Source organism: Apus apus, chromosome 5 (genome assembly GCF_020740795.1).
Source record: "Apus apus isolate bApuApu2 chromosome 5, bApuApu2.pri.cur, whole genome shotgun sequence".
NCBI lineage: Eukaryota > Metazoa > Chordata > Aves > Apodiformes > Apodidae > Apus > Apus apus.
This window is the reverse complement of record NC_067286.1, coordinates 63,124,952-63,148,422: the sequence shown is the minus strand read 5'-3', so window position 1 is coordinate 63,148,422 and position 23,471 is coordinate 63,124,952. Positions and strand designations below refer to the sequence as shown.

At 44.1% G+C, this 23,471-nt stretch overlaps 1 protein-coding gene across 2 annotated transcripts in view; it reads right to left on the bottom strand.

The window, feature by feature from the left end:
* Positions 1-3,092: 3,092 nt before the first annotated feature.
* DDHD1 (DDHD domain containing 1) overlaps positions 3,093-23,471 on the bottom strand; it is a 64,231-nt gene continuing 43,852 nt past the window's right edge. For both annotated transcript variants that reach the window (XM_051621141.1, XM_051621142.1), the window contains 6 exons: positions 18,211-18,476; positions 16,030-16,105; positions 10,410-10,559; positions 8,467-8,719; positions 6,899-7,081; positions 3,093-4,125 (listed from right to left, as the gene is read on the bottom strand). In XM_051621141.1, coding sequence (XP_051477101.1) covers positions 3,944-4,125; positions 6,899-7,081; positions 8,467-8,719; positions 10,410-10,559; positions 16,030-16,105; positions 18,211-18,476 — 1,110 coding nt within the window. In that variant the 3' untranslated portion in view covers positions 3,093-3,943. The remainder of the gene's footprint in view (positions 4,126-6,898; positions 7,082-8,466; positions 8,720-10,409; positions 10,560-16,029; positions 16,106-18,210; positions 18,477-23,471) is intronic.

Here is a 23,471-nt window from a genome sequence, read left to right as displayed (position 1 = left end):
AATAATGGAAAATGGGGAACAACAAATTTCAAATAAACTTGCTGGGCAGAGGGCACAGAAATGTACATGAACTATCTCACGGCAAACAGGTGACACAGAGCGATTCATGAACTCAACTTGGAAAAAATCAGCCCCCATCGATTTAGCTACGGGCAGAGCTGGCTCGACAGAAAAGTGGCACAGGAGGAGAGCACCAGGACACCAGGAAACCATGGAGGAGGAAGAGGTGGCAACCAGGCCTAACCACAGAATGGTTTGGGTTGGAAGGGACCTTCAAGATAATCCAGATCCAAACCCCCTGCCATGGGCAGGGACACCTCCCACCAGCCCAGGCTGCTCCAAGTCCCATCCAACTTGCCCTTCAACACTGCCAGGGATGGGGCAGCCACAGCTTCCCTGGGCAACCTGGGCCAGGGTCTCACCACCCTCACAGCAAAGAATTTCCTCCTAATGTCTCACCTAACTCTCCCCTCTTTCAGATTAAAGCCATTCCCCCTCATCCCATCCCTCCCTGCCCTTGTCCCAAGTCCTTCCCCAGCTTTCCTGGAGCCCCTTCAGGCACTGGAAGGTGCTCTAAGGTCTCCCTGGAGCCTTCTCTTCTCCAGGCTGAACACCCCAACTCCCCCAGCCTTTCAAGGTTGTACAAGAATGCGAAATGTGCTTCAGTTCAGCCTAACAATGCAAACCAGGAAAGGAGAGAAAATAATTGAAGTTGTCCAGCCAGACTATCACAGTAAGATAAAGCAAAGGGCCTTTAAGTGCAGAAACACAAGCAATAAAAGTAAAGAGCATATACAGAGGGGAAGGGAGGTTGTGGTAAACCCATGACAGAGTAATTAGGAGGAAAGGGAGGGACTTCAGCAAATAAATAAATAAATACATACATAAAAGTACTTAGAGCTCATTATTTGCAAAAACGACCTCGTAGCAAAAAAAAAACCAACAACAACCAACCAACAGCCCAACAAACCACAACCCAAAATGGTAAACAGCACATTTGGACCAAGTCCTCAAGGCCAAGTTTCAGAGAGCAGCTCAGTATCAGTCAGAGACCGACAGCAGCGCAGGACGTTTCCCTTATCTTGGTTTCTCAAGAAAAACCACCAGTCAACACAGCTTGCAAAGCTAAACATCATTCTTGCAGAAGAAAACAAGTCAGTCATTGGAAGCCAGGACATTCCAGCTCTCTATTATGCCACGGACCATCTGACCAGAAAGTTTTAAGCGTGCAACTCAGGCTTTAGCGTGCAGAGACGTGACCCTGCTTGAGTCTGTGCTGCTCTGCACAGCAGCAACGGGGCAACTCTTCTGCCAACAGCTTCCAACCTGAATTTTCAAATTTCATCTTCACAGGAGGGTAAGAAACCTTTTTTTTTTTTTTTTTTTTTTTTTGAGGATTAAAAAGGTGAGAGCCTGCCCCCAGCGTGCTCAACCTCTTCTGCATACACTTTGGAATAAATCTCCATGTGTTCGTTTGAGGCTTTATGGTTGTAGTTAAGCTTGGAGGTTAGGAGATGCTCCGTGAGGTTACAAATTAGAGCAGAATCATAAACCCACTTGTTAACTCAGGGAAAGTGCAAAGGGATGAACAAGTATTGGTCCTTGTTCTCCCTTCTCCTCCCAGCACTATGGTTGACTCCTCAGCTCCATCTTCTCCCTGATTTACCACGGGCCACGTACATAGAAGCAGGATCTCAGCCCTTACATGGAGAGCAGGCAGCAAGTCCCAACACGTTCTGATGTGAGGGGAACAGCTATTCCATAAATCTGAAACACGTTCTGGACAACAGTGGAGTTGCCACAGACCACAAGAATTACAGGAATTAACCCCCTTTTTGTTTACAGCTTTTAAAAAGAGATCCAGTGGTGTAAGAGGCTATCACAGCATTGACACGACCCAACTGACACACTCCTGGAAACACAAACTCTGCACGTCTGGAAATGTTTTGTACCTTCTAAATATAAAAGGAGATTCTCCTTTTATGTTGAAGTTCTCCAAATTAGGAAGAGCTGATGAAACAACTTATCTGGAAAGCCAGTAATGTAAACAAAAAGCCTGTGTTTCTGGAGCAGAGGTGTCAAGCTGCCTTCTCTCAGAGGGTTAGTTTCATTTTTTATGACTGTTCATCAACCAAGGTAAACATGTCAAGCAGGAATCACAGCTCAGTGAGGCTGGATGGGTTTGTTTCAGAGATCCACACTGGAGCACAAATACACACAGTCCTTTACACTCTCTGAACACCTCTGCTGGGTGTTGGTTCACTGCATTTACAGCACTGCTTTTTCTGTCACCTTCTTCTCTTCCCACTCCCACTCCACTCTTCCTTTTTCTTTGCATTTCCCCCCCTCCCCTTTCATAATTATTCCTAAATCCATACCCCCAAAATACCAGCCTGGCTCCCAGTTCCTCCCCCATTGCACCACAGACCAGGCAAACAAGCAACAGTCCAAAAAATATTATTTGGGAGAATAATTGCCTCTCCTTCCCCCAGAATTTCAGCAAAGGCCACCTGGGGGGGCTTTCACATCTCCAAGCCACTCTGCTGGATGTTGCCACATCTGTTTACACTGAGCCCACTGCTATTCACCAGCACCACAGCCTGATCCTTTTAAACACAAGTTTAGATCCTGCAGCTTCTCCATATGCCACACAGACCATAAATACCTCTGCCAGAGGCAGCTCAGAGGCCATATATCTCACACTTCTACTCCAGAGCCTTCCACATTGTTTTAAAAAATCTCAGCAATGACCTTTTAGTGTTTCATTTGGAGATTATTTCCTTTCATCACAAGACTTCTTCTCTTGACTTCTCCTGAATTAGTTTCAGATACAAACCTCGTCTAAGCTCTGGGATTCTCAGGCCTCACCAAGTTTGTTCTACATTGCTGACAGGATCTCTGTGCATAAATATACATATATTTTTATACAAATGTGCAGACACACACATATACATTGAAAAATGGTAAGCAAAAGACAGCTGGATCCTCTGCAAACCAAGTCAAATGTGAGGTCAAAACCACCACGTGGCCTGAGAAGCACTTGGGACCTAAAACCCAAAACTTACCTTTGAGAAGAATGGCACTGCTGTTCATTTGTGTGAAACCACAAATATTTATTTTTAATGAAAAAATACTTAAAGTGTGCCACAGTGTCCATATATTCCTTTGAATAGTAGTACAAAGATATGTATTTCTGAGAAAAAGTCTTAACACTGTAGAAAATAAATGTGGTTCTTAAATTATGTCAAAAGAAACCAGTAAAAAAGTAATGATTTATACACTGGGATAAAATGAAACCATTAGAGAGAATAATAAATTATAATTACAGTATTTCAAATATTTACTTCATGCTTTTTTTTCAGCATTGGTTTCTAAATGTCTAATAGGCCCTCAGAAGCCAGAAGTCAGGATGGTCTTTCAATGGATGACAGGATGTGGAGCTGAATAAAGTCCTAGAAAAATGACACCACCCTTCGTTATTTACTGGTACAGAAAACATCAGCACATGGCAGTTTTAGGTTTGGATCTAACAGATTTTTGTTAATGGAGATTAATTTAGGCTTTTTTGTTGTTGTTTTGTTTTAAAATCAACTGGTCTTTTGCACTTGAATGAACTGAACAGCAATGATGGTCACTAACAAGGATGTCACCCAAGCACACTGCACACGTGCTCACGGGACACTACACAGTGGGTTGGCTTTTTATACAGTCCAAGTGAACAGGAATTTGGAATCATTTCAGGTCTGATTAAGCACTGCAAAATGTTGAAAACCATAAAGTGCTCTGAAATACAAATCGTTTTTGCTCTTCAGAAATAGGAAAAACAATCCAAACATGCACTTAAACCTGAAACCTCCATGCCACAGATCCTGCAGTTCCACAGCAAGACATCTGTTTTGTGCCATTTGCTTTGAGATTTCCTCTCCCATCCCCAGTTCAACATTCAAATAGTGTCTAAATTGGATTTGTCACTATCTTCTTGGTCCTGTTTGTACATGAAGGTTAGAAGGAAAAGAGCAATATCCAGTGATGACCAATAGGCAGTGTGTGATGTGACTGCAGACCAGTATCTGCTCTCCACGAGACCTTCCCTGAGCTCAAAATCAATCCTGTGCTCCAGTTCCACTAGAAACAGAACAGGAAACAAAAAACCTCGTTAGAATTGTATGTCAGCAGAAAAACAAACAACAGCAGCATGTTTCTCCATTAGCTTTGGGTCCTGAGTCTGCTTGCTGTGCATGACATGTACGTCATCTCTCTCTGTGTTGACATTTAACAACACACTCACTTAACTGAACTGTGGTTTTTAATAATATGTACCTATATTTTTGTGCACCTGCATTTAGCACAAACCTAAGAGCAGTGCTTAGAATCATAAAACGGTGAAGGTTGGAAGGGACCTTCAAGATCATCAGGTTCCAACCTCCCTGCCATGAGCAGGGACACCTCCCACCAGACCAGGCTGCACAAGCCCCATCCAACCTGGCCTTGGACACCTCCAGGGAGGGGGCAGCCACAACCTCCCTGGGCAACCAATTCCAGTGCCTTCCTACCCTCATGGGGAAGAATTTCCTCCTGATGTCTGACCTAGGTAAGGGAGAAAAAAAAAAACAAGAAAAGAAACTAAAGCTTGGAAAAAGCTGACATAATTTTTTAATCAGCTGTTTTCCTTATAGTAACTACATATTTATGCTCTTTATGCTAATTACACAGAAGCATCCAGCAAATGTTGAGGCTCCACTAGGAAACATCGGCTTTCTAAGGTGGATGCTCAGAACTTTCTGAAATAATGGACCTCTCACATCTTTAATGGCTACACAAGGAGACTCCACCCTATATTACAAGCCCCTTCTGAAAACCAGCCATCCCTACACAGAGCTAGCCCTTTTAATTTCCAGATGATTCCAAATACATTTCAGCAGTTCTCCTTTCATTTCAATGGTGGGTTTGATTAATACCACATTCAAAGCAATTTTCACTGCATGTTTAACTGGGCTGATGTCTAACCTATTGTTAAGGGACTTCAGCGGTTAGAAAATCTCTACAAGAGAAGAAAAAGGACAAAGCTAAAAGCCTGCTTAGCTCCAAAAGCCAAAAAATCCATATTGAGTAAAAAATAAAAACAAATGCAGGCATTTATCAAAGCCAGTTTGAAGGAATTTTAATTCTTGGCTCCAGGAGAGTAAGGAGTACAGGGAGCAACGGCACCAGCGCTGCCTCGGCTGTCATGGCACATGACCTGCCTTCATCTTTCCACAGGGGCCTTGTGCCACTCTGCAGGCACAGAAAAGGAGCTGGAGCCTTGGAATACCAGGAGACAACCACAGTCATTCCCACTAAGACACACAGATTGCAAAAACCAGTTGCCCTGCAAGGAAGGACAGCCCGGACGAGAGGCGGATCCGGGAGCTTGGGAGGCAGCCAAGTACTCCCGCAGACCCAGTGCCTGCTCCCAGCAAATCCTTGGGTGGTGGATTGTATCCCTCCTCTCCCAGCAAATCCTTTGCTGGTGGATTATATCCCTCCTCTCCCAGCAAATCCTTTGCTGGTGGATTATATCCCTCCTCTCCCAGCAAATCCTTTGCTGGTGGATTATATCCCTCCCAGCAAATCCTTTGCTGGTGGATTGCATCATTCCCAGCCTCCCTGGCCTCTGCTCGACGTTCTCCTTCTATGGAGCAGGGATGGGCTTTCAGCAGAGGGGGATGCAGGAACTGGGCAGAAGGCCCTTGATGTGCCAGCCTGTCAAAAAAGGACCTCGTTGGCAGCTCCCCAATATTTGCTGTCATGCCACTTTGGTTTCCTCCAGTTTAAAACCAGGTCTCTGCCCTCAAACACTGCCTCAGCCAGGTGATCTGCTGAAATTAGTAGTGATGAACAGCAATGGATCATGTGAATGCTATCACAAGATACAACATACTTGTGACTCTTTAAATTAAAAAAAAAAAACCCAGCCCAAACCAACCCCACCTGGCAAGGGAGCCAGTGAGAAGTTAGAAAGAAAATAAAATATGAATTTCTGTAAATAAAGTACTTATGTTTTAAAAACAAACCCAAAACCAACCAGCTGCTAAACTTGCAGTTTCTGTTCTGGGCAGTTCAGCTGAGGACAAGGGCAACTCCTGTTTCCAGTCATACATGTCTTTAAATCCAGATTGCTTCAGAACTGCAGATGTATGGGGAAGTTTAAATAAATCTGTTTTATGAGAAATGGTGAGTGGGACACTCTGCAGCAATTGTATTGCTGTTCCTAGTGGGAGTTTAGGAGCTACTGATGTGCAGATCCCATTAACCAAAGATCATACCTGTGTGTGTGTGTGTGTGTTTAATGTTTGGTGCATATATAAGTACAGATAGACATATATATTGATAAATCTCCTTTAAAAGAAAAAAGCATAGAAAGGAGAACAAAGAGTCACTCCTTGGACAGTCTTAAGAGATTAAAAAAATCATAGAATCACAGAATGGTTTGGGTTGGAAGGGACCTTAGAGATCATCTAGATCCAACCTCCCTGCATGGGCAGGGACACCTCCCACCAGCCCAGGCAGCTCTTGGCCTTGAACACTTTCAGGGATGGGGCATCCACAACTTCCCCAGGGCAACCTGCTCCAGTGTCTCACCACCCTCACACAATAATCTCTTCCTCATGTCTAACCTAAATATCCCTTCTTCAAGTTTTAACCCATTACCCCTTGCCCTCTCTTGCTACAAGCCCTTGTGAAATGTCCCTCCCCAAAAAGCAGGAACAGATTCCATATTTATCACTCCAGAGCAAACCACCAACACTAAACAGCAGCATTTGCTGTAAGGGCACTTCCAGCCTCCCAACCACACACAGATGCAAGCCCAGGGAAGGTCTGGTTTCCACAGGGTGTGTCAGGTGGACTGGTCACTAACCGATGGGTTCCAGAAAGCCTGAGCCACTGTGTGGGAGAGGTGGTGTCCCCACGGGGGTGGCCTTCTTCTCGTCCCCCTCGCCTCCGTCTTTTCCCGTCTCCAGCGTCTGTGGGGTGGCTGTGCTGGATCGACCAAACCTCGAAAACAGCATCCCGCCCAGGCCCTTCCCAATACTTGCAGCTCCTGGGTTCCAGCAAGGAGAAAAAAAAAACACAACAACAAAACACAAACACAACAAAACCAAACAAGAAGCACAAGGGCAGCTAAATCAAAGGCGCAAATGAGACTCACTGGAGCGCACGTCAATTAGAGCCGAGTGGCAGACGAAGGAAAACACTCGTCGTGCTTTTCTGGGGTGGGAACAGCTTAGCAGTGTACACTGCTGATCCTGAGCCTAACCCAGGGTCCAAGCAAAGGCTATCATGTGGAAACTGCTGCTCGGGGGACAGAAATACATGAGCAATGCAAGAAATCTGGTCCTTTTACAGGTACGTTGTGGTTTCAGGAAAAGGCCACAAGGCAAAAATCAGAACGGTGGTACCTTCTGCACAAAGAATCCCACTGGGTTATTTAAGGCACTCCCCCTTAAGGGTCCTCTTACAGATATTGACAAATGCTCTATCATCCTTCAAAAGGAATATTTTGGTTGCTCAGGGAGAGGGGTGTAACAGTGGAGAACAGATCTGTGATGTTTTCTCCTGACTTTGCTGCCACCTTATGGACACGACATCAAAGTTTCTGGAGTAACAGCAGAAAGCAACCCTGCTTTGCAATCCCGCCTATTTCCACTTAAGGACTAAACTGCTTTTCTGCACTTATTTGATTGGGAAGATTCCTGGCACAGTGTCACATCAGCCTGCTTACCAAACCCCACACAGAGAGCTAAAGAGAAGCCTTGAGTCAACAAAAGCTGCGAGTGCAAGCTCAAATGTAAGCTCTAGTGAAAGTGAATTTAAACTCAGTTAAACCAGGGCTCCTTTTGAATCAGAAAGCCAGGAGAGGACAGACTTCTTATTAAAACAGACTGACTTTCCTATTGTAAAATCGTGAGTTTAATGGAACTGTAATAGCCTACATACTGTGAGCTTTCTTCTATTTGCCAATACCAGAAAACGTAGTCACAAAACAAGCTTTAAGTTATTTTTTTTCCCCATGAAGTAGAGTGGAAACTATGAAATCACCAGGATGTTACTTCCGTAAGGCAGACAACAATAAGGCAGCAAGAGCATCGAGTCCCTCACCCACATCCTCTCCTTGCAAGCCAGCATATGTAAACTGTCTTTTCTTCAAAGTAAATGTCAGCTGGGATTAAAACAAGCCATGTCCAAGCTATGCAGGACAAACTGGAACAGCCAGGAATAGCTTGCTTATAGAGTCACTGAATGGTTTGGGTTGGAAGGGACCTTCAAGATCACCCAGTCCCAACCCCCTGCCATGGGCAGGGACACCTCCCACCAGCCCAGGCTGCTCCAAGCCCCATCCAACCTGCCCTTCAACACTGCCAGTGAAGCCCTACAAGAAGGTCCTATATAAAAAACAACTTTAAAAAGGCCATAAGCAACAGTTACCTAATATACTTGCTTTGCCTATGTTTGTTATGGACTCCCCGTAGTGGCGTCGAACCATGACTGGTGAAGTAGTTGGGCTGGGTACAGCTGAAGCACTTTCACTGTCAGTAACTGAGGTAGGTTCTTTTGTTGGGTTGAGAAAACTTGGCTTCATATGCTCATAAGGTAGAGGGTTTGCAGTGTTGTACCAGTGGATCTGGACAGGTGAAATGTTGCTGTAGTGTTTCAGAATGAGAGGTTCTAACCTATAGGCCTGCGAGAGGAATTCAGGAAAGAAAATCCTCAGTGTCAAGACTGCAAAAAAAATTAATAAAAATCACATTCCCTTCCCATCCTGAGTTCTGTCCGACCTCAAATCCAAAATATTTATAATGAGTGAAGCCTAGAAAGTGACAGAATAGTCTGGTTCACTTTTGTTTTCACAGCCTGGAAGATACATTAGCTGCCCAGTTGCTTGTGCACTCATGTTTGCACGTTTCTCTGCAACACTCCTATTATGTGTGTTTGTCACCAACACACAAGTTACTGTTACTAGATGTTTGTTGCTCCTCATTGACAGAGCAAACTTTATATTACATCCAGTTAAACTGATTTTGCACATCACAATGGAGATGGGTCAACTGCCTATGTAAAGATTTTGTTTGATGATCCCTGTGCAAACCATGAATGGATCTGCTTGTTAAAAAACCATAAATCTATTTTCTATTGATTCTTTATTTTTGTTTACTTAGATGTTGAGAAGCATTCAGTACTTTTTCACTGAGTGCAGAATTAAGACTTAGTAAAGTGACTGTTTGTAGAGTGGAACCACAGATTGCAACCTGACCAATAGTCCTAAGAGGTCCCAGGAAAATTCTGGTTTTGGCATAGCTGGAGCTGAACAAGATCTTGAGATGAGCAGAACCAGCGTGTTTGGACTGATGTCTAAAGATAGTCAGATGGAGTTGAGATGCAGGTGGAATTCAAACACAAAAATATCCCCAAATTACTATTCTACAGGAAGGATGAAATCCCAAATGAAGCTTGCATCAAAAAAGTTGCCAAGGTGATGCAGATCAAAGGCTCTTTGGTAACAAGGAAGAATGTAAGGACAGGGTGAAGCTAGACCAGCACTGTACTACTCCATCCTCTAACAATCTGTTCTTCAGGACATCTTGGGGAAAAAAAACAACACAGTGGTTTTGCTTTTCTGTAACATCTTGTAATTTGTAGCTTTTGCTTAATGGCAGTCACCAGGTTAAGCCCACATTGGAACTTGGTTGAGAAGGATTATTGCCTATGTTTTAGCAAAAAAAACAACAAAAAGCAGAGTAATCTCAACTCTTATGCTTATTATTATGAAAAGAGAAGAGAGACCTAAGGCAATTCTTTGTAGAAACTGTTATTCTACAGTTATAAAAACCAAGACGTTGTATGCAAATCATAGAATCACACAGAATATCAGGGGTTGGAAGGGACCTCAGAAGATCATCAAGTTGAACTCCCCTGCCACAGGACCAAAAAAACCCACACAACTAGGGCAGATTGCTCAGAAAGGCATCCAGACAGGTCTTGAAAGTCTCCACAACCTCTCTGGGCAGCCTGTCCCAGGGCTCTGTCACCCTCACAGTAAAGAAGTTCTTCCTCATGTTGAGGTGGAACTTCCTGCACTTCACTTTGAATCGGTTGCCCCTTGTCCTGTCACAGGGCACAAGTAAAAAGAGGTTGTTCCTGCCTTCTTGACACCCAGCCCTCATGTATTTATAGACATTAATTAGGTCCCCCCCTCAGCCTTCTCTCTAGACTGAAAAGCACCAGGTCTCTCAGCCTTTCCTCCTAAGGGAGGTGTTCCAGTCCCTTAAATTGTCAACAAACATCATGATAGAACATCTTTGAAGATCACACATTATCCTGGTGCTTAAAACCAGTCAAGGTAAAAGCTTGCAAATGTAATTAAAACTCACCACTGGATCTGTTGGATGAAAAATATTTAGTAAGCGGTTACAAATGGTTCTGGGTAGAATGTGATCTTGACTGCCACTGTTTCCTGGCCGGATGCCACGCAGCGCCAAGAACACTGCTAATGGAGATCCCATACAGAAGAAATTCTCAACCTAAGGAGAGAATTCATCCACATTAATAAGGATGGAAAGAATGCTTCCCAACGTGGCTGGATTTGATTTCTCTTTCAACTCATTTCTCGGTTTCAGGCGAGGAACTTGTACAACATTAGTAAGTCAAAATGGGGAAGACCACGGTAACATAGATACTACAACATGAAGGGCAAGTTTCCTATTTCCCTTTGCTGTGAGAAGAGATACACATTGTCAGGCTACAAAGTTGGAGAACAAGTTAGATATGTGAACTGAAAGAGATCTACCAACACTGGGAAGGGCTGAAGGGAGAAGAATCTGGAAGACACGAAGGAAATCACAGAATACTGGGGGTTGGAAGGGACTTCTGAAGATCATCGAGTCCAAACCCCTGCCACAGCAGGACCAAGAAAAACTAGGGCAGATCACTCAGAAAGGCATCCAGACAGGTCTTGAAAGTCTCCAGAGAAGGAGACTCCACAGCCTCTCTGGGCAGCCTGTCCCAGGGCTCTGTCACCCTCACAGTGAAGAAGTTCTTCCTCATGTTGAGGTGGAACTTCCTGTGCTCGAGTTTGAATCCATTGCCCCTCATCCTGTCACAGAGCACAAGTGAAAAGAGCTTGTCCCTTCCTTCTTGATGCCCAGCCCTCACGTATTTATAGGCATTAATTAGATCCCCCCTCAGTCTTGTCCTCTCTAGACTGAAAAGCCCCAGGTCTCTCAGCCTTTCCTCATCAGGCAGGTCTTCCAGTCCCTTCATCATCCTCGTAGCCTCCGCTGGACTCTCTCAAGTAGATCCCTGTGACGAGTTTCACAAGACTGAAGACTGGTTTCTCATGTAACTTCCCCAAGTTTACCACAGCTCCTTTATCTTACCCTAAACCAAGTACTCCATGACTTGTTTTGCTCCACACAACCACTGATGAAGTAGCAACGCAAGCTACACTGAGTATTAAAGACAACTAGAGGGTACTTATAGTAGGTCACACACACATACAGGCTGGTGTTATGTACAACCTCTTAAAAACCAACTACCAATCCTCAGACATTGTCCCCTAGAAACATCAGATGTCAAAACTCTGTAGTAAAAAACATTTTCATGAGTAAAAATTATTATTTTTTTAACATTTAGAGTATTTTCTTATATAAAAAAATAATTTTATCAATACCAGAACTTCACTTCAACTTTGGTTGGACTTGATGACCACAAAGGTCTTTTCCAACCGAAGTTATTCTGTGTCTCAGTGTAACTTTCCCAATAGCAGAGCCCATTTTGCAGGGCACTACAACTGAGCAAGTCCTAGCAGGCTGCTACTTAACCAGCAAGAGCAATTGCTGCTTTGCTTTCTTGCATCTGGAGAACCTTTGGATTCCCACGTGCCTTCATGATATGTCAGCACATGGAGCAAGGGCACGGAAATAATGGCCCGTTTCATCTATCAGACTCCAGCACTGCACAAAACATTCCTCCTCCTCTGACTTGGCACTGGTACTCCACCTCTTCCTTCCAAAAGAATAAGCAAGTCCCAATTCAATGGGAAAAAAAAGAAAAATAAGCTAGTTTTTCAGCAAAGCTATTCAGTGTCACAGGCTGCAAAATTGCTCTGTCACCTGTATCATCACTCTGGTCTAGTGCAAAGCTGCTCTTCTGTCTTATCAAGCTTTACACACACCCTTAAATTTGTGCAGGTTGGACAAAAAGCTTTCTCATCCTTAAATACAATAGAAACAGATATTTGCAGTGCAATCATTTAAACTGGATGAGTAACTTGAACCTCATCCATCTGGTGTTCCTGTCTCCAGCACCTGGAGGACATAATTACAGTCTTTCTCCTTCAGAAAGAAATCAGAAAGGGACTGTCAGCTCACACTTGCTGGCAGATGCTTAAAAGATGTTTTCATGAACTCACCTTAGGCAAGAACAGCCCCAAAATCTCAAAAGGTAAATAGTTTCAGCAGTTACATGGTGTGTGGCTTCTGTTCTGCTGCTTCTATAGATTAACAAGTGTCCACAGAACAGGTATTTTCTTCTTGGAGGACACGGTTCTTTGCTGTTTTCTTACAAGCCTTTCACCATGGCCTTCCAGCTCTGGAAGGGCTTACAAAGTACCATTTGGTGGGTACCTTAATGGGTGGCACCAGACCAACACCAAAGCAGGGAATGCTAAAAAACAAAAGTAAGCCTTTCAAAAATAAAGCACTTCAAACTGCAGCCACCAGACTGTCAGTGCCGTTGCAAAGTGGCTGAAGAGAAGAGTGTCAAGCCATGAAGCCTACTGGGAATGGGGGACTAAAATCTTTCTGGAAAACATTCATTCATGGTGGTGTTTCTCCTAGGAGCAGGAGTGAGGCACTTCACATACACTCCTGAACACGGTCAGCACTGGAGGAGAAACGTTTAAGAACATGACGTTCCAGTAGAGCACTTTTCTCCTGGTTATGATGAATGACCAGAAGACTTAATGAATTTTTTTTTTTTTGTATTTTAAGCAGAAGCTGAGCCAAAAAGTCATCCATTTAATTTAAGACTGCAGTATTTTCAGAATGAAAAAAAAAAAGAAAAAGCTGAATGAGCCAAGAGAAGAGAGGCAGCACAGCTCTTCTGTGCAGAGCTAAGTGTGGGGGACAAATGAACAGCTTTGGTGGTGATGTTAAAACAGAAGGCACAGAACATGATTACAATTTACATTTCTGTGCTGCCTTTTGGCCTGGAGGATCCCAAACATCCTCCCAGAGTGAGGAAATACAGACCTTTGCAGCAGCCTCTACCCATTCCAGCAGCCAGGAATGTTCTGCGGCCTCAGCAAGGAGAACAGAGACTTCACACCAGTATTCCCCAGGGAACTGAACTGGGCACTCGTGTGTTGAACCTACTGCAGCACATTTCTGCATTCAGTCTGAAGGCTTCACCCAGTCAGGGAAGGCTGCATGTCACCACCCCATTAAGCTCTCACAGTTCTTGTGCATGTGGTAAACCACAAGGATCTTATCAGTCATTTGTGATAGTTGTTATCAACGTCGACATGACTGTCAGATGATGCTGCCTAGAAACCAGAAGCTCAAGTACAATCTGGAGCTTCTTCCAGAAGAGCTCCTGTAATCCTGGGTGAACAAGAGGTGCTAAGGGATCCTGAAGCACCTTGGGCCAACACATTGTCAAGTCCAGATTTAAATGAACTTCCTTTTCAGTGCTAGGGAGCAACTGCCCTATGTCCTGCCCTCCTCTCCCCCACAGTGGTTGAAGATCATCCTACAACATGGTCATTACCACGCACCAGAGTCATAGTGAGGTAAGTATGACACCACTACCCATCCTGCCATGTTCTTCAGCCCCTTTAGCCTTTAACTCCAATTCCTCTCATGCAAGTGGTGAGGAGAAGGCTGCACTTCTAAGCTTTAGTTTTACAACAGGGTATTGGTGGTGTGGCTTTTAACCTACTCAGGTCCTAGTGACTCAGTTTATTCAACTGTTCCATCTGAGAAGTAGAGGAGAGTGCACCATTAAGATACCTCATCCTCAAGTTTTCATTCTGATGGCTTGTCCACTCATAGACTCATAGAATGGTTCAGGTTGGAAGGGACCTTCAAGATCATCAGGTTCCAACCTCTCTGCCATGAGCAGGGACACCTCCCACCAGACCAGGCTGCACAAGCCTCATTCAACTTGCCCTTGGACACCTCCAGGGAAGGGGCATCAACAACCTCCCTGGGCAACCTGTTCCAGTGCCTTCCTACCCTCATGGGGAAGAATTTCCTCCTGATGTCTGACCTAAATCTCCCCTCTTTCAGTTACATCATTAGAGTACAAGACACTCTGTATCTTCAAGGGTCTTCTTTTTTTTTCCTCCTCAAAGGGTCAAACAGATAATTTCCTGTAATATTAGACACCAGCCAAGTTAGCTGCTGGATTTATTATTCTGCTGGTCTAGCCAAAAGCTACCATTGTGCTTGCTCAACATCAAGCAAGAGTCAATCTGCTTAATGGAGGAGTAGTGACTTTCTCCCATCCTAAGAAGCTCAATTAGTTTCAGTCCATCAAAGAGGGAATGCACTGACAGTGGCTGGCCCTTTTCATTAAGCTGTCCCCATTTTGTTGTGTCATACAGCTTAAGGAAACCCGTGACACACTCCTGTGTCCTGCATGACACACCAAAGTCATTTGTGGATCAAGCACTTATGGTGAATAGCAACTCATGATCAAGCCAGAGTTCTGGCCTGCCACGAAGAGCCAAGGCTGGGACCTACACAGCAGTTACTTCTTTCAACAAGCTCTTCACCCTCAGTGAGCTGGAGTGGCTGGTGAGCAAATGTCTTTCAGCTATCCTGTTGAAATCCCCCCTTGGCAGAAGCACTTTGCTATCGTGTCCATGGAAAGCCTCTCTCTTCCCTGGAGCTCTGCCTCAGGCATGGCACTAAAGCACTGGGAGTCAGCAGTGTAAAGCTTCACAGAAACAAAACATCTTCCTTTCAGGAAGGGTAAGAAAAAGGAATGTACTGCAGCTGAAAGTTACCTAGCAGTCATTTGTGCTGATACAGTCCTCTTTTCTTCCCCTTTCTTTTCCCCCTCCTTTCCTGCTCCCTCTGAAAAGCAGCTGTTCAAAAAAACCCTTCAATTTAAACACAACTGAGTGAAGAATAATCTTTCACAGAGCTGGAGGAGTATCAGCCTGACTCCAGCTTCCTTGATGGCAGAGATAATAGCATGATACATGCTTCTAAGCAGGGAGGAAGAGAAAAAGGCTATGACAAACTGAATTATAGTTAGCTTCCTCTTTTTTATGGCTTAAGATTGACCTTGGCTTCTAGGAGTCATTCTGAACTCAGGAGGAAAGAAAAATGGCAAGTTAAGAAACAATAATCTATTTTCTCTTCATCTATCATGTCACATTTTTACAGTTTAATTTTCCAGGATATCCTCAAGCAACTAGAAGGTGTTGCACATCCCACCAAGAAGCCAGAAAATGCCTTCTTCCCAGTGATGGGAAATTGTAGCAATTTATACAGCTGACTAGCAAGCAATCTATTTCATGAAACTACAAGTAACTTGTGCTAACTGTCAAACCAGTGCCATTTGGAAGGCAAATCCACTGCTGGAGGAAATTCAATCAGATTTGCTCAGCAATGTGACATGTTAGAAGTAGTCCCTGAGGAAAATGGATTACTTAACAAAGTAAAAGTGAAAATTGTTCAAGATATTTGATTAATGTAATTTGCCAAATTGCTTTTACTTTCTGACATACTCGTGTGTGTAATAAATTAACCATCTACAGGTTTATCTATTTATATAAGCATATATATTTGTAAAAAATAGTAAGATATAAATCCAGTAACATGTTTACACATGTCCACGCACTTCAACCAATGCAGTAAAATTATTCTACCAATATCAAGTCTAAGGATATGAAGAAAAAGGTAAGTAGACTAACTGAGATCACAGATGTACTTTGACAACAAGTGGAGCATTCAGTAAAAACCTCTTGAACATACATACCTTAAATTTTAAGACAGGTGGTTTTGATATGGTGGATGCCTTTAACCCATGTAACCTCTCTTCTATCTCTCTCAACCTGGAAAATAGAGATCTTTCTGAGATCCAATTAAAAATGCTGCCTTAACCTCTCTGATCCAAACAGCCATTCCTGTAGGGTCCAACAGTTTTGTCTGCTGGGAAGAGAGAGCAATGGAGTCAGTATTTCTTGGAGGAAGTCCAATGGGTGAAGAATCAATGCATGTGAAATCCTGCTTCTCTGACCACAGAAAGAATCAATCAAGATGACAAAGTTTCCTTGTTCACCACTCCAAGTATCTGCCCACCCTCCTTCCTCAGGAGTAGGTGACTCACCTCCTGTTTCCTTGGTGTTTTTTGCAGCCAAATCACCTGGTTTTATTTAAAAAAAACCCCAACAAGCAACCAACAGAGCCCCTGGAAACTCCATGGTCCAAGCATTATGGAGCTCTGTATTGTGGTAGAATATCTAAAGGACAGTGTCCCACCTTTGTAACTATCATTTTATAAGTTTGTTTACCTCTTCTTCTGATTGGAGAACTAAAAGAGAAGCTACAATATAAAATACCCATATGGACTGGTAAAACAGCCCCCAGCATTCGAGCAGTTTTGCCCTCTTCAAAGCAGGAAAACATCATCTCCTCAAGTTCCTCAAAACCATCATGGAAACAAATGCATTAAGAGAGAAAGAAGCAAGTCTGGAGCTGAAACTTCCCAGAGAGCAGTACTTTCAAAAACATTTGTGTACTTTAATGAGCCTGATTCAGTCTGAAAAAGGAAGGCATGTAGAATTCCTGACTCTCCTGGACTGCTGTCAAAGGGTTCCAACACACAACCTCACATCCTCTACCTGTGTTACTCTACAATGTGGAGTATTTAGACAGGCTGCGACAGACCCTACTTGGGCATAAGCACTGCCAGAAATCCACTATGTGTTTGCCATCCTTAAAAAACTAGGAATCCAGAAGTTACAGATGTCAGTATTGTACTTGCTGTCATTTCAGACTGAACTGCACTGAGATGGCTCATGAAATGGAAAGCCACTCAATCCATGCAGAAATGCCAGTGTCAAATGATGCTTGAATGACCATGGATGTAACCTCAGAGGGTGCCTAAGGAGCACGAGTGTGAAAATGGTAATTTTTCCCTGATGATATGCTAGTGATAGGCCTGAAGGGTCATCTTACCAGCAGTCAACTTCATTAGGTTTCTTACTTCCCTTCCCTCAGAAAGGCTGCACTTCACCCAGCCTTGCAGCTCACAGGGATGTCCTGTACCAACCCCTCATGACACACGTACTGATTTCAAGCACTGCAGGAGATCTCAGGCTGTATTAATGCTCCCAAAGTACTGCCAATACCAAGGCAGATTTCCAGAAGGAACCCAAAAGAACTGTGATCATGATTTATCCTCACCTCCTCACTTCAAAGATTAAAGCTCAAGCTACTATTACTAGGTCCTCTATCTATGGGTAGTACCTTGACATCCAGGTTAGGACAGGGAAGTCACCTTAACACTGTGGAGACATCATGATGATCCCCTGACACTGAGAATCCCTACCAACACTTGCAAGGCACTGAAACAGAGATCCTGTTTGTGACAGTGGGCAGTGCTGCTTCACACTGCCATCAGCATGGACACTTCTAGATGGCAGCAGGAAGAAGCTGGTAAATGATCTGCCACAGAGTGGCAACCCCATAAACCCATCACAGCAATTACAACATCTGTATCCAGCTGGTGGAGCTCAACTTCCAAGCTGAGCCTAGGAGAAAACTTCTCATTTTCCTCTAGAAACTCAGGAATTTCACTGCTCAGGTTCTCAGGATTACAGCTCATTGCCCTCCTGCAAGGTACTTTGCTGTGTGGAGGACCAATGGCCTGACCTTCTCCTTTCTTCCTGGCTATGATCTGCTCCCAGCACAGCTGGTCAGTGAGCAGCAGTTGCCTGGTTCTGATACAGCCCAAAGGATGTGGATTCAGAGCTCCTGCCTGACTCCCTGAGCCTGCTCAGTCCGGCCTTTAGCATTTACCACTGCCATCCATCACCAGCAGAAGAACATCAGCCACAGAAAAAAAGCAGCAGCCATGGTGGTTTCTGGAAACACTCAATGGGCATCATCTAGGGATGTGGTTTTCTCCTTTAACAACCAGAAGTGGGTGCATTACCGTTGCTTAGTTATGTACAGTTCTTCAAGTAAGTGTTGCTCCTCGTAGCTCATCCAACGGTCTTCAAGCTCCTCCTCCTCCTCCTTCTGTAACAACTGTTCATAAAGCCTGACTGGGTTCCAGCCAGTCATGATGTCGTAGGTGATGACGCAGCCCAGGGAGTGGGACACAATTGAGACCTTCCCTCCTTTCTCCTCGAACTCTGGATTCCGGGAGCAGAAGAGCGTGTACAGCCGGTTCAGCTCCTGCTGCAGCCCCTTCACCAGCTGTTTCAGGAAGGAAAGGAAAGAGAGTTTAATACCCACATCCTACCCCTCCCATCCATGCCTTACACTGTTTCTCAAGCCTGCAGCTTGGATGGGCATCGTGGTCTGTTCAGTTAGAAGATGAGCAGAATCTTACGGGCAGCAGCAATACCTTGGCTGACTGTCACTGACTCCAGTGGTTCATCTGCCCCCTCTAGACCCAGCAGCAGACACATGGTGACCCTACACTACACAGCCCAAGGCATTTAACTGGAATAAACCCTTAAATGACAGCTGGGCCCAAAGCACTGAACAGCATCCTCTGAGGTGAGGAACAGGAAGGTGCTTGGTTGCCACTAGCAGTTCCATTAGCACAATGGTGAATATTAATACAGCTTGACTGCCCTAACTGCTTGTTTCTCTACCTTGTCACAGCACTGGATGTTTCTCCTGCATCACCTCCTTTTTTAACCCAAGGAGGCTGGAAGAAGCCTGAGCCACACAGAGAATTACAGAATCATAGAATCCTTTTGGTTGGAAAAGACCTTTCAGATCACCAAGTCCAACCATTAGCCCAGCCCTGCCAAGGCCACCACTGCCCCATGTCCCTCAGCACCACATCTACAGGGCTTGGAAATCCCTGCAGGGATGGGGACTCCAGCCCTGCCCTGGGCAGCCTGTTTCAATGCCACATGATCTGGAAGCAACTCACATCTCTGCCACCAGCTGGGCACACAGCCCTAGACAAGTCACACTCCCTCCATTTGTCAACCTGAGCACCAGCATTCCCAGCTCATTGCAGGGGACTGGGAAGATAAATCCACTAAAATGGATATGCTCAGACACTTCAGGGACAGTTTCAATGGGTTCTGGGAAAATATCCTCAAATTGCTATTGGATTTTTGCAAGGCACATTTGAATCCATCAAGTCTTTCATGATTCTGCCTGTTGCTTGACTCCAAGGAGATGCAGCTTTCTGACCTTCTTCCTCTCCTTCCATCCTAAATCTACTGTCATTTTTCTTGAAGAAATCAGAATGAAATTATGTCACTAAAGGGTAAAAAGCCTCACCTCAGCCAAAAGGAAGACAGAGGAGGAGAAAAAGCACAAAAGAGATGGGCAAGGCCAGAATTTGGCCATTTGATATAAACAATGATAAGAAAAATGGGGTTTGGGTTATAGGTTTCTAGGAGAAACCAGGAATGCAACACAGTTCTCAGAGATCACAGGCTAATCCTACAGTGTCACTGCAATAAAGATATATTGGTCCTATGTTAAATGAATCTCTGAGGGGCCTACCTGCTTGAAGTCCTACACTAGGGAACACGTGCCTAAAATTGTTCAGAGTCACAGAAAATGTTTTGCAGAGGGAGGTTGAAAGCCCTGAGACTGAGGAACCAGACAACACAAAAAAGGCAGCTTTGCTTGTGAAACTCAGCGTGGTAACTGAGCAATGTTTCCAGGCTCTGGCACAGAGGAGGACAAACAAGAAATTGCAAATCATTCCCTTGTTAGCAACAGGAAATTAAAGCCATAGAACATGTAATTTGAGCATGATTTTTCAAGGGCCGGAATCATTAGTGACTATAAATATGAATAGCACTAGGACTGACAGTGTTTGGGCCTCATTTTACTGAGAGAGAATCCACACAACAAACCCGATGCCTAAAGCACTGGGAAATGATCAACAGCAGCTCACAGAAGTGTCATCATTCCCATTTGCAAGTCTCTTGGATTGTGATGTTGCCTATCCTTGAGTTTGGCTCCACACAGACCTTTCACACATGAACAACCAGGTTTTGAGCACGAGTTGGAGCTGAAAGCAGAAATCAAGACCAGCATTTTCTCCATTTAAAAAGGTTTTGATTAAAAACCAGAACAAAACAGCAGAGAACTGTTGAAATCGAAGTGTTTTGGGATTCCTGCCAGGAGCTCAGTGAACTGAAGGAATGTTGATATCCAGCAGTTTGTGTGGCTGGCTGGGTGGTACCCTCCAAAGGAGCCAACACACACTGTCCTGCTATCAGGGGACTTTGGTAGGGAGCTCAGGACCCCCAGCCACACGATGGGTGGAGAGCTGCCTTCAGGTTTCAGAGCTGGCAGCATAAAAAATGCCAGACAATGTAGTGCTAGACTCATCAGGGCTCCCAGGATCCCTGTCAGTAGGACAGGGAGAGGAGCAGTGCCACCTTGTTTCAAAACAAATCCTAATTAAGCTCTATTAACCTATTTGTGTCCCCAAATTTCTCCTCTGATGGGAAAAGTAAGATGCACAACAACTCAACTGCCTCCCTCGCTTTCTTGTGGCATAACAGCAATGGCATAAACCAGAATATTCTTGTCAAGTCTTTGTTGGACACTGAGACCAGCCCTGTTTTTAACTGCCCTGCTCCTTCAAAACATGCTGTGGCTGAGAAGTGAGGCAAATAAAAAAAAAAGAGCAGCAACTAAGAAACTGTGTGGATTTCCAACTAGCTGCATATTTGGAAGTTTGCAGATCAGAGTCTAAGAATTTAATTCAGCTAAATAATCTGATTGTTCCTAAACTCCACATCCTTGGTTACCTAACTTAATTATAGAGTAGATGGTTTGCTGCAGCATAGCCTCTAGGTTTTCAGGCACTGGGAATGGTCTGGTTTTCTTCTAGGACATAACCAGCAGTCCTTCACCTGCAGTGAGCACTTACAGGTGTTTGTATCTTGCTCACAGCTCTGGTTCAGTACTAAGACTGAATCTTTTGGCATAGATTAAGAAAAAGAAAATTAAAAAAGGAAAAGAAAAACCATATTCATCTTAAGTGTCAGATAAAAAAAAATATTTGGCTAAACAGTATATAATGTTAAGATAATACTTAACCCTGGTTTGCTTTCTTAGTCTTAAAAAGCATATGATATTCTAACTTGTAACAGAAAAGCTTGGTTAGACAAGGGCTTTAGTCTAGCAAGTGCAACAGACAGTGCTTTCAAATCTCTTCTGTAGTTACAGCTTGATATCTATCCTAACACTTCATATAAAAATACCTTCTATAAACACCAATTGCCTTTGTGTTTTTAAAACCAGTAGCTTTTTTCCATGGCCATTAAACATGAAAAATATAAATACCTATCACATTTTCTCTCCTAAAAGGCATCACTGTAATTAAACCCAAGATTTTAAGAGTTCATTAATTTTTTTTAATCCACAGCTTGTCTTTCTTGCTCACCCAGAGCTTGTTTCTCCTGCTCTCACTGCACCTACATCCAATGACTTCCCCAGTAAGAGAGCCCTTTCCCCACTGGTTTCCCTGGTGCTTCTGCCAACCCCAGGCTGTGGAATCTGTTATGTGCTTAGGAAGCACCTGCTGGTTTTGCTGGGAAACAGGAAAGCAGGAATCATCCGGGGGAGAGAAAACCAAAAGGTTATTAGTGAAATGCAACATGACCAAACCCCTCTTTCCTTCCATCTCCCCTCATGCCTTCTCCCTCTCAGTTCCCACCTTATTTTGGGGACCAGTGGGACTGAGCCAGTTCCTCAGCCCCCCCCAGCAGGGCTTTACCTACAAAAAGCCTGGAGTTTCCTTGAGTTTTTGCCCAATCCATATTAAAGGTCTTCTAAGGCTTGACTAAACAAGCTCAAATATCTCACAAAAGAATAAATGTGGCAGCAGTTGACTGAGTCAGGGTTTTTTTTTTCCTCCCCTGTGCAGCTGCTCCCACAAGCACTGCTCTGACTGCTGATCTGCTCCATCATCCTCTGCTCTCCCAGGAGGTCCCATGAAATGCAGCTTGTTTACGTGTCTGTTACTGGACAGATCAAAGCACCCTAACAAAGGCAACACTTCCTATTTCTTAAAAAAAACCCATAAAAATAGCCATATCAAATCCCTTCCTCCCTGCTGACCTTTCTACCACAGCAGGAGTTCAGCATCAGCCTGAGGACACTGCAACATTTGTAAGAGAGGTACAGAATTTCTTCCTATTCTGTTCCTATTTTCTTCTCCCTGATTTGTAGGTGAAAAATTTCCTAAGCACCTTTCACAGACCAACTGTTTCAGTACCAAAGTTCAGTGCAGGATTAAAATGCTACAAGCCCTGTAGATGAACCACTGCAAACACGTGCAGGACACCCAGAGAAAATGAAGCAGAAACAAAGCAGGACTTTGTAATGCTTGAAACCTTTAATGCAATCAAACCTCTGTGATTGATTTAATGGCAAGTAACAATCAGGCACGTGAAGCACCCCACAATTCTCAGACTGGGGAGCAAGCCCTCACGTACTGATTCAATTTTCAGACCTGCTTAATACCAGCAGCAGCACAGACACTTGAGACATGGCCTTTGATACAGCTGGACAGAGCAGCATCCAAGAAATGCATGAGTTTCCTACATGTTCTACTCTGGTCCCAAAGGGCAAGGGAAAGACTTGATTTCCAGCAGTTAAAGACCTCAGTAAAATACAGTGGATAGAGGGAAAAAAACCAAAGTGATTGAACAGTGAGCAGATGTGGTGTGGTGCTGTTCCCTTGTGAAGTTCTTCCGAGCTTCATTTTTGCTTCAGGAAAAAAGAGACTCAGTGCCTGAAGCTCCCTTTATCAGCTGAAGATTTGCCAATAAATCTTCCCTGCAGGAAACCTGAGCCCACACGATCAAGTTGCCCGGAAAGTCATCAGTTTATATTCTGACAAACTGAGGTTAAATGCTCCATGCCCTTCAGAAACCAAATAAAAGGGATGGTCTTTCTGCACATTCATGGAGAGCTGGAGTGAGAGCCAGGCAGTTTGAGGGGATGAAGCCAAAAACCAGACAGTTGGCCAAGGAATGGGGTTGCTGGACCTGATCAGGCCAAAAAAATATCCTCTGCTTTCCAATCACACACCTGCTTGGCTTATCTCTTCCAAGAAGTCAAAAAATAACATCCCATTCCCCCCATCAGGAATCCTGGTGGCGAGGAATGTGTTTTATACAAACAAGATGGGAGTCTGAATCAAATAAGAGAGGTCACTGTCATCCTAGGCAGAAGAAGGAGATGTTATGTCCT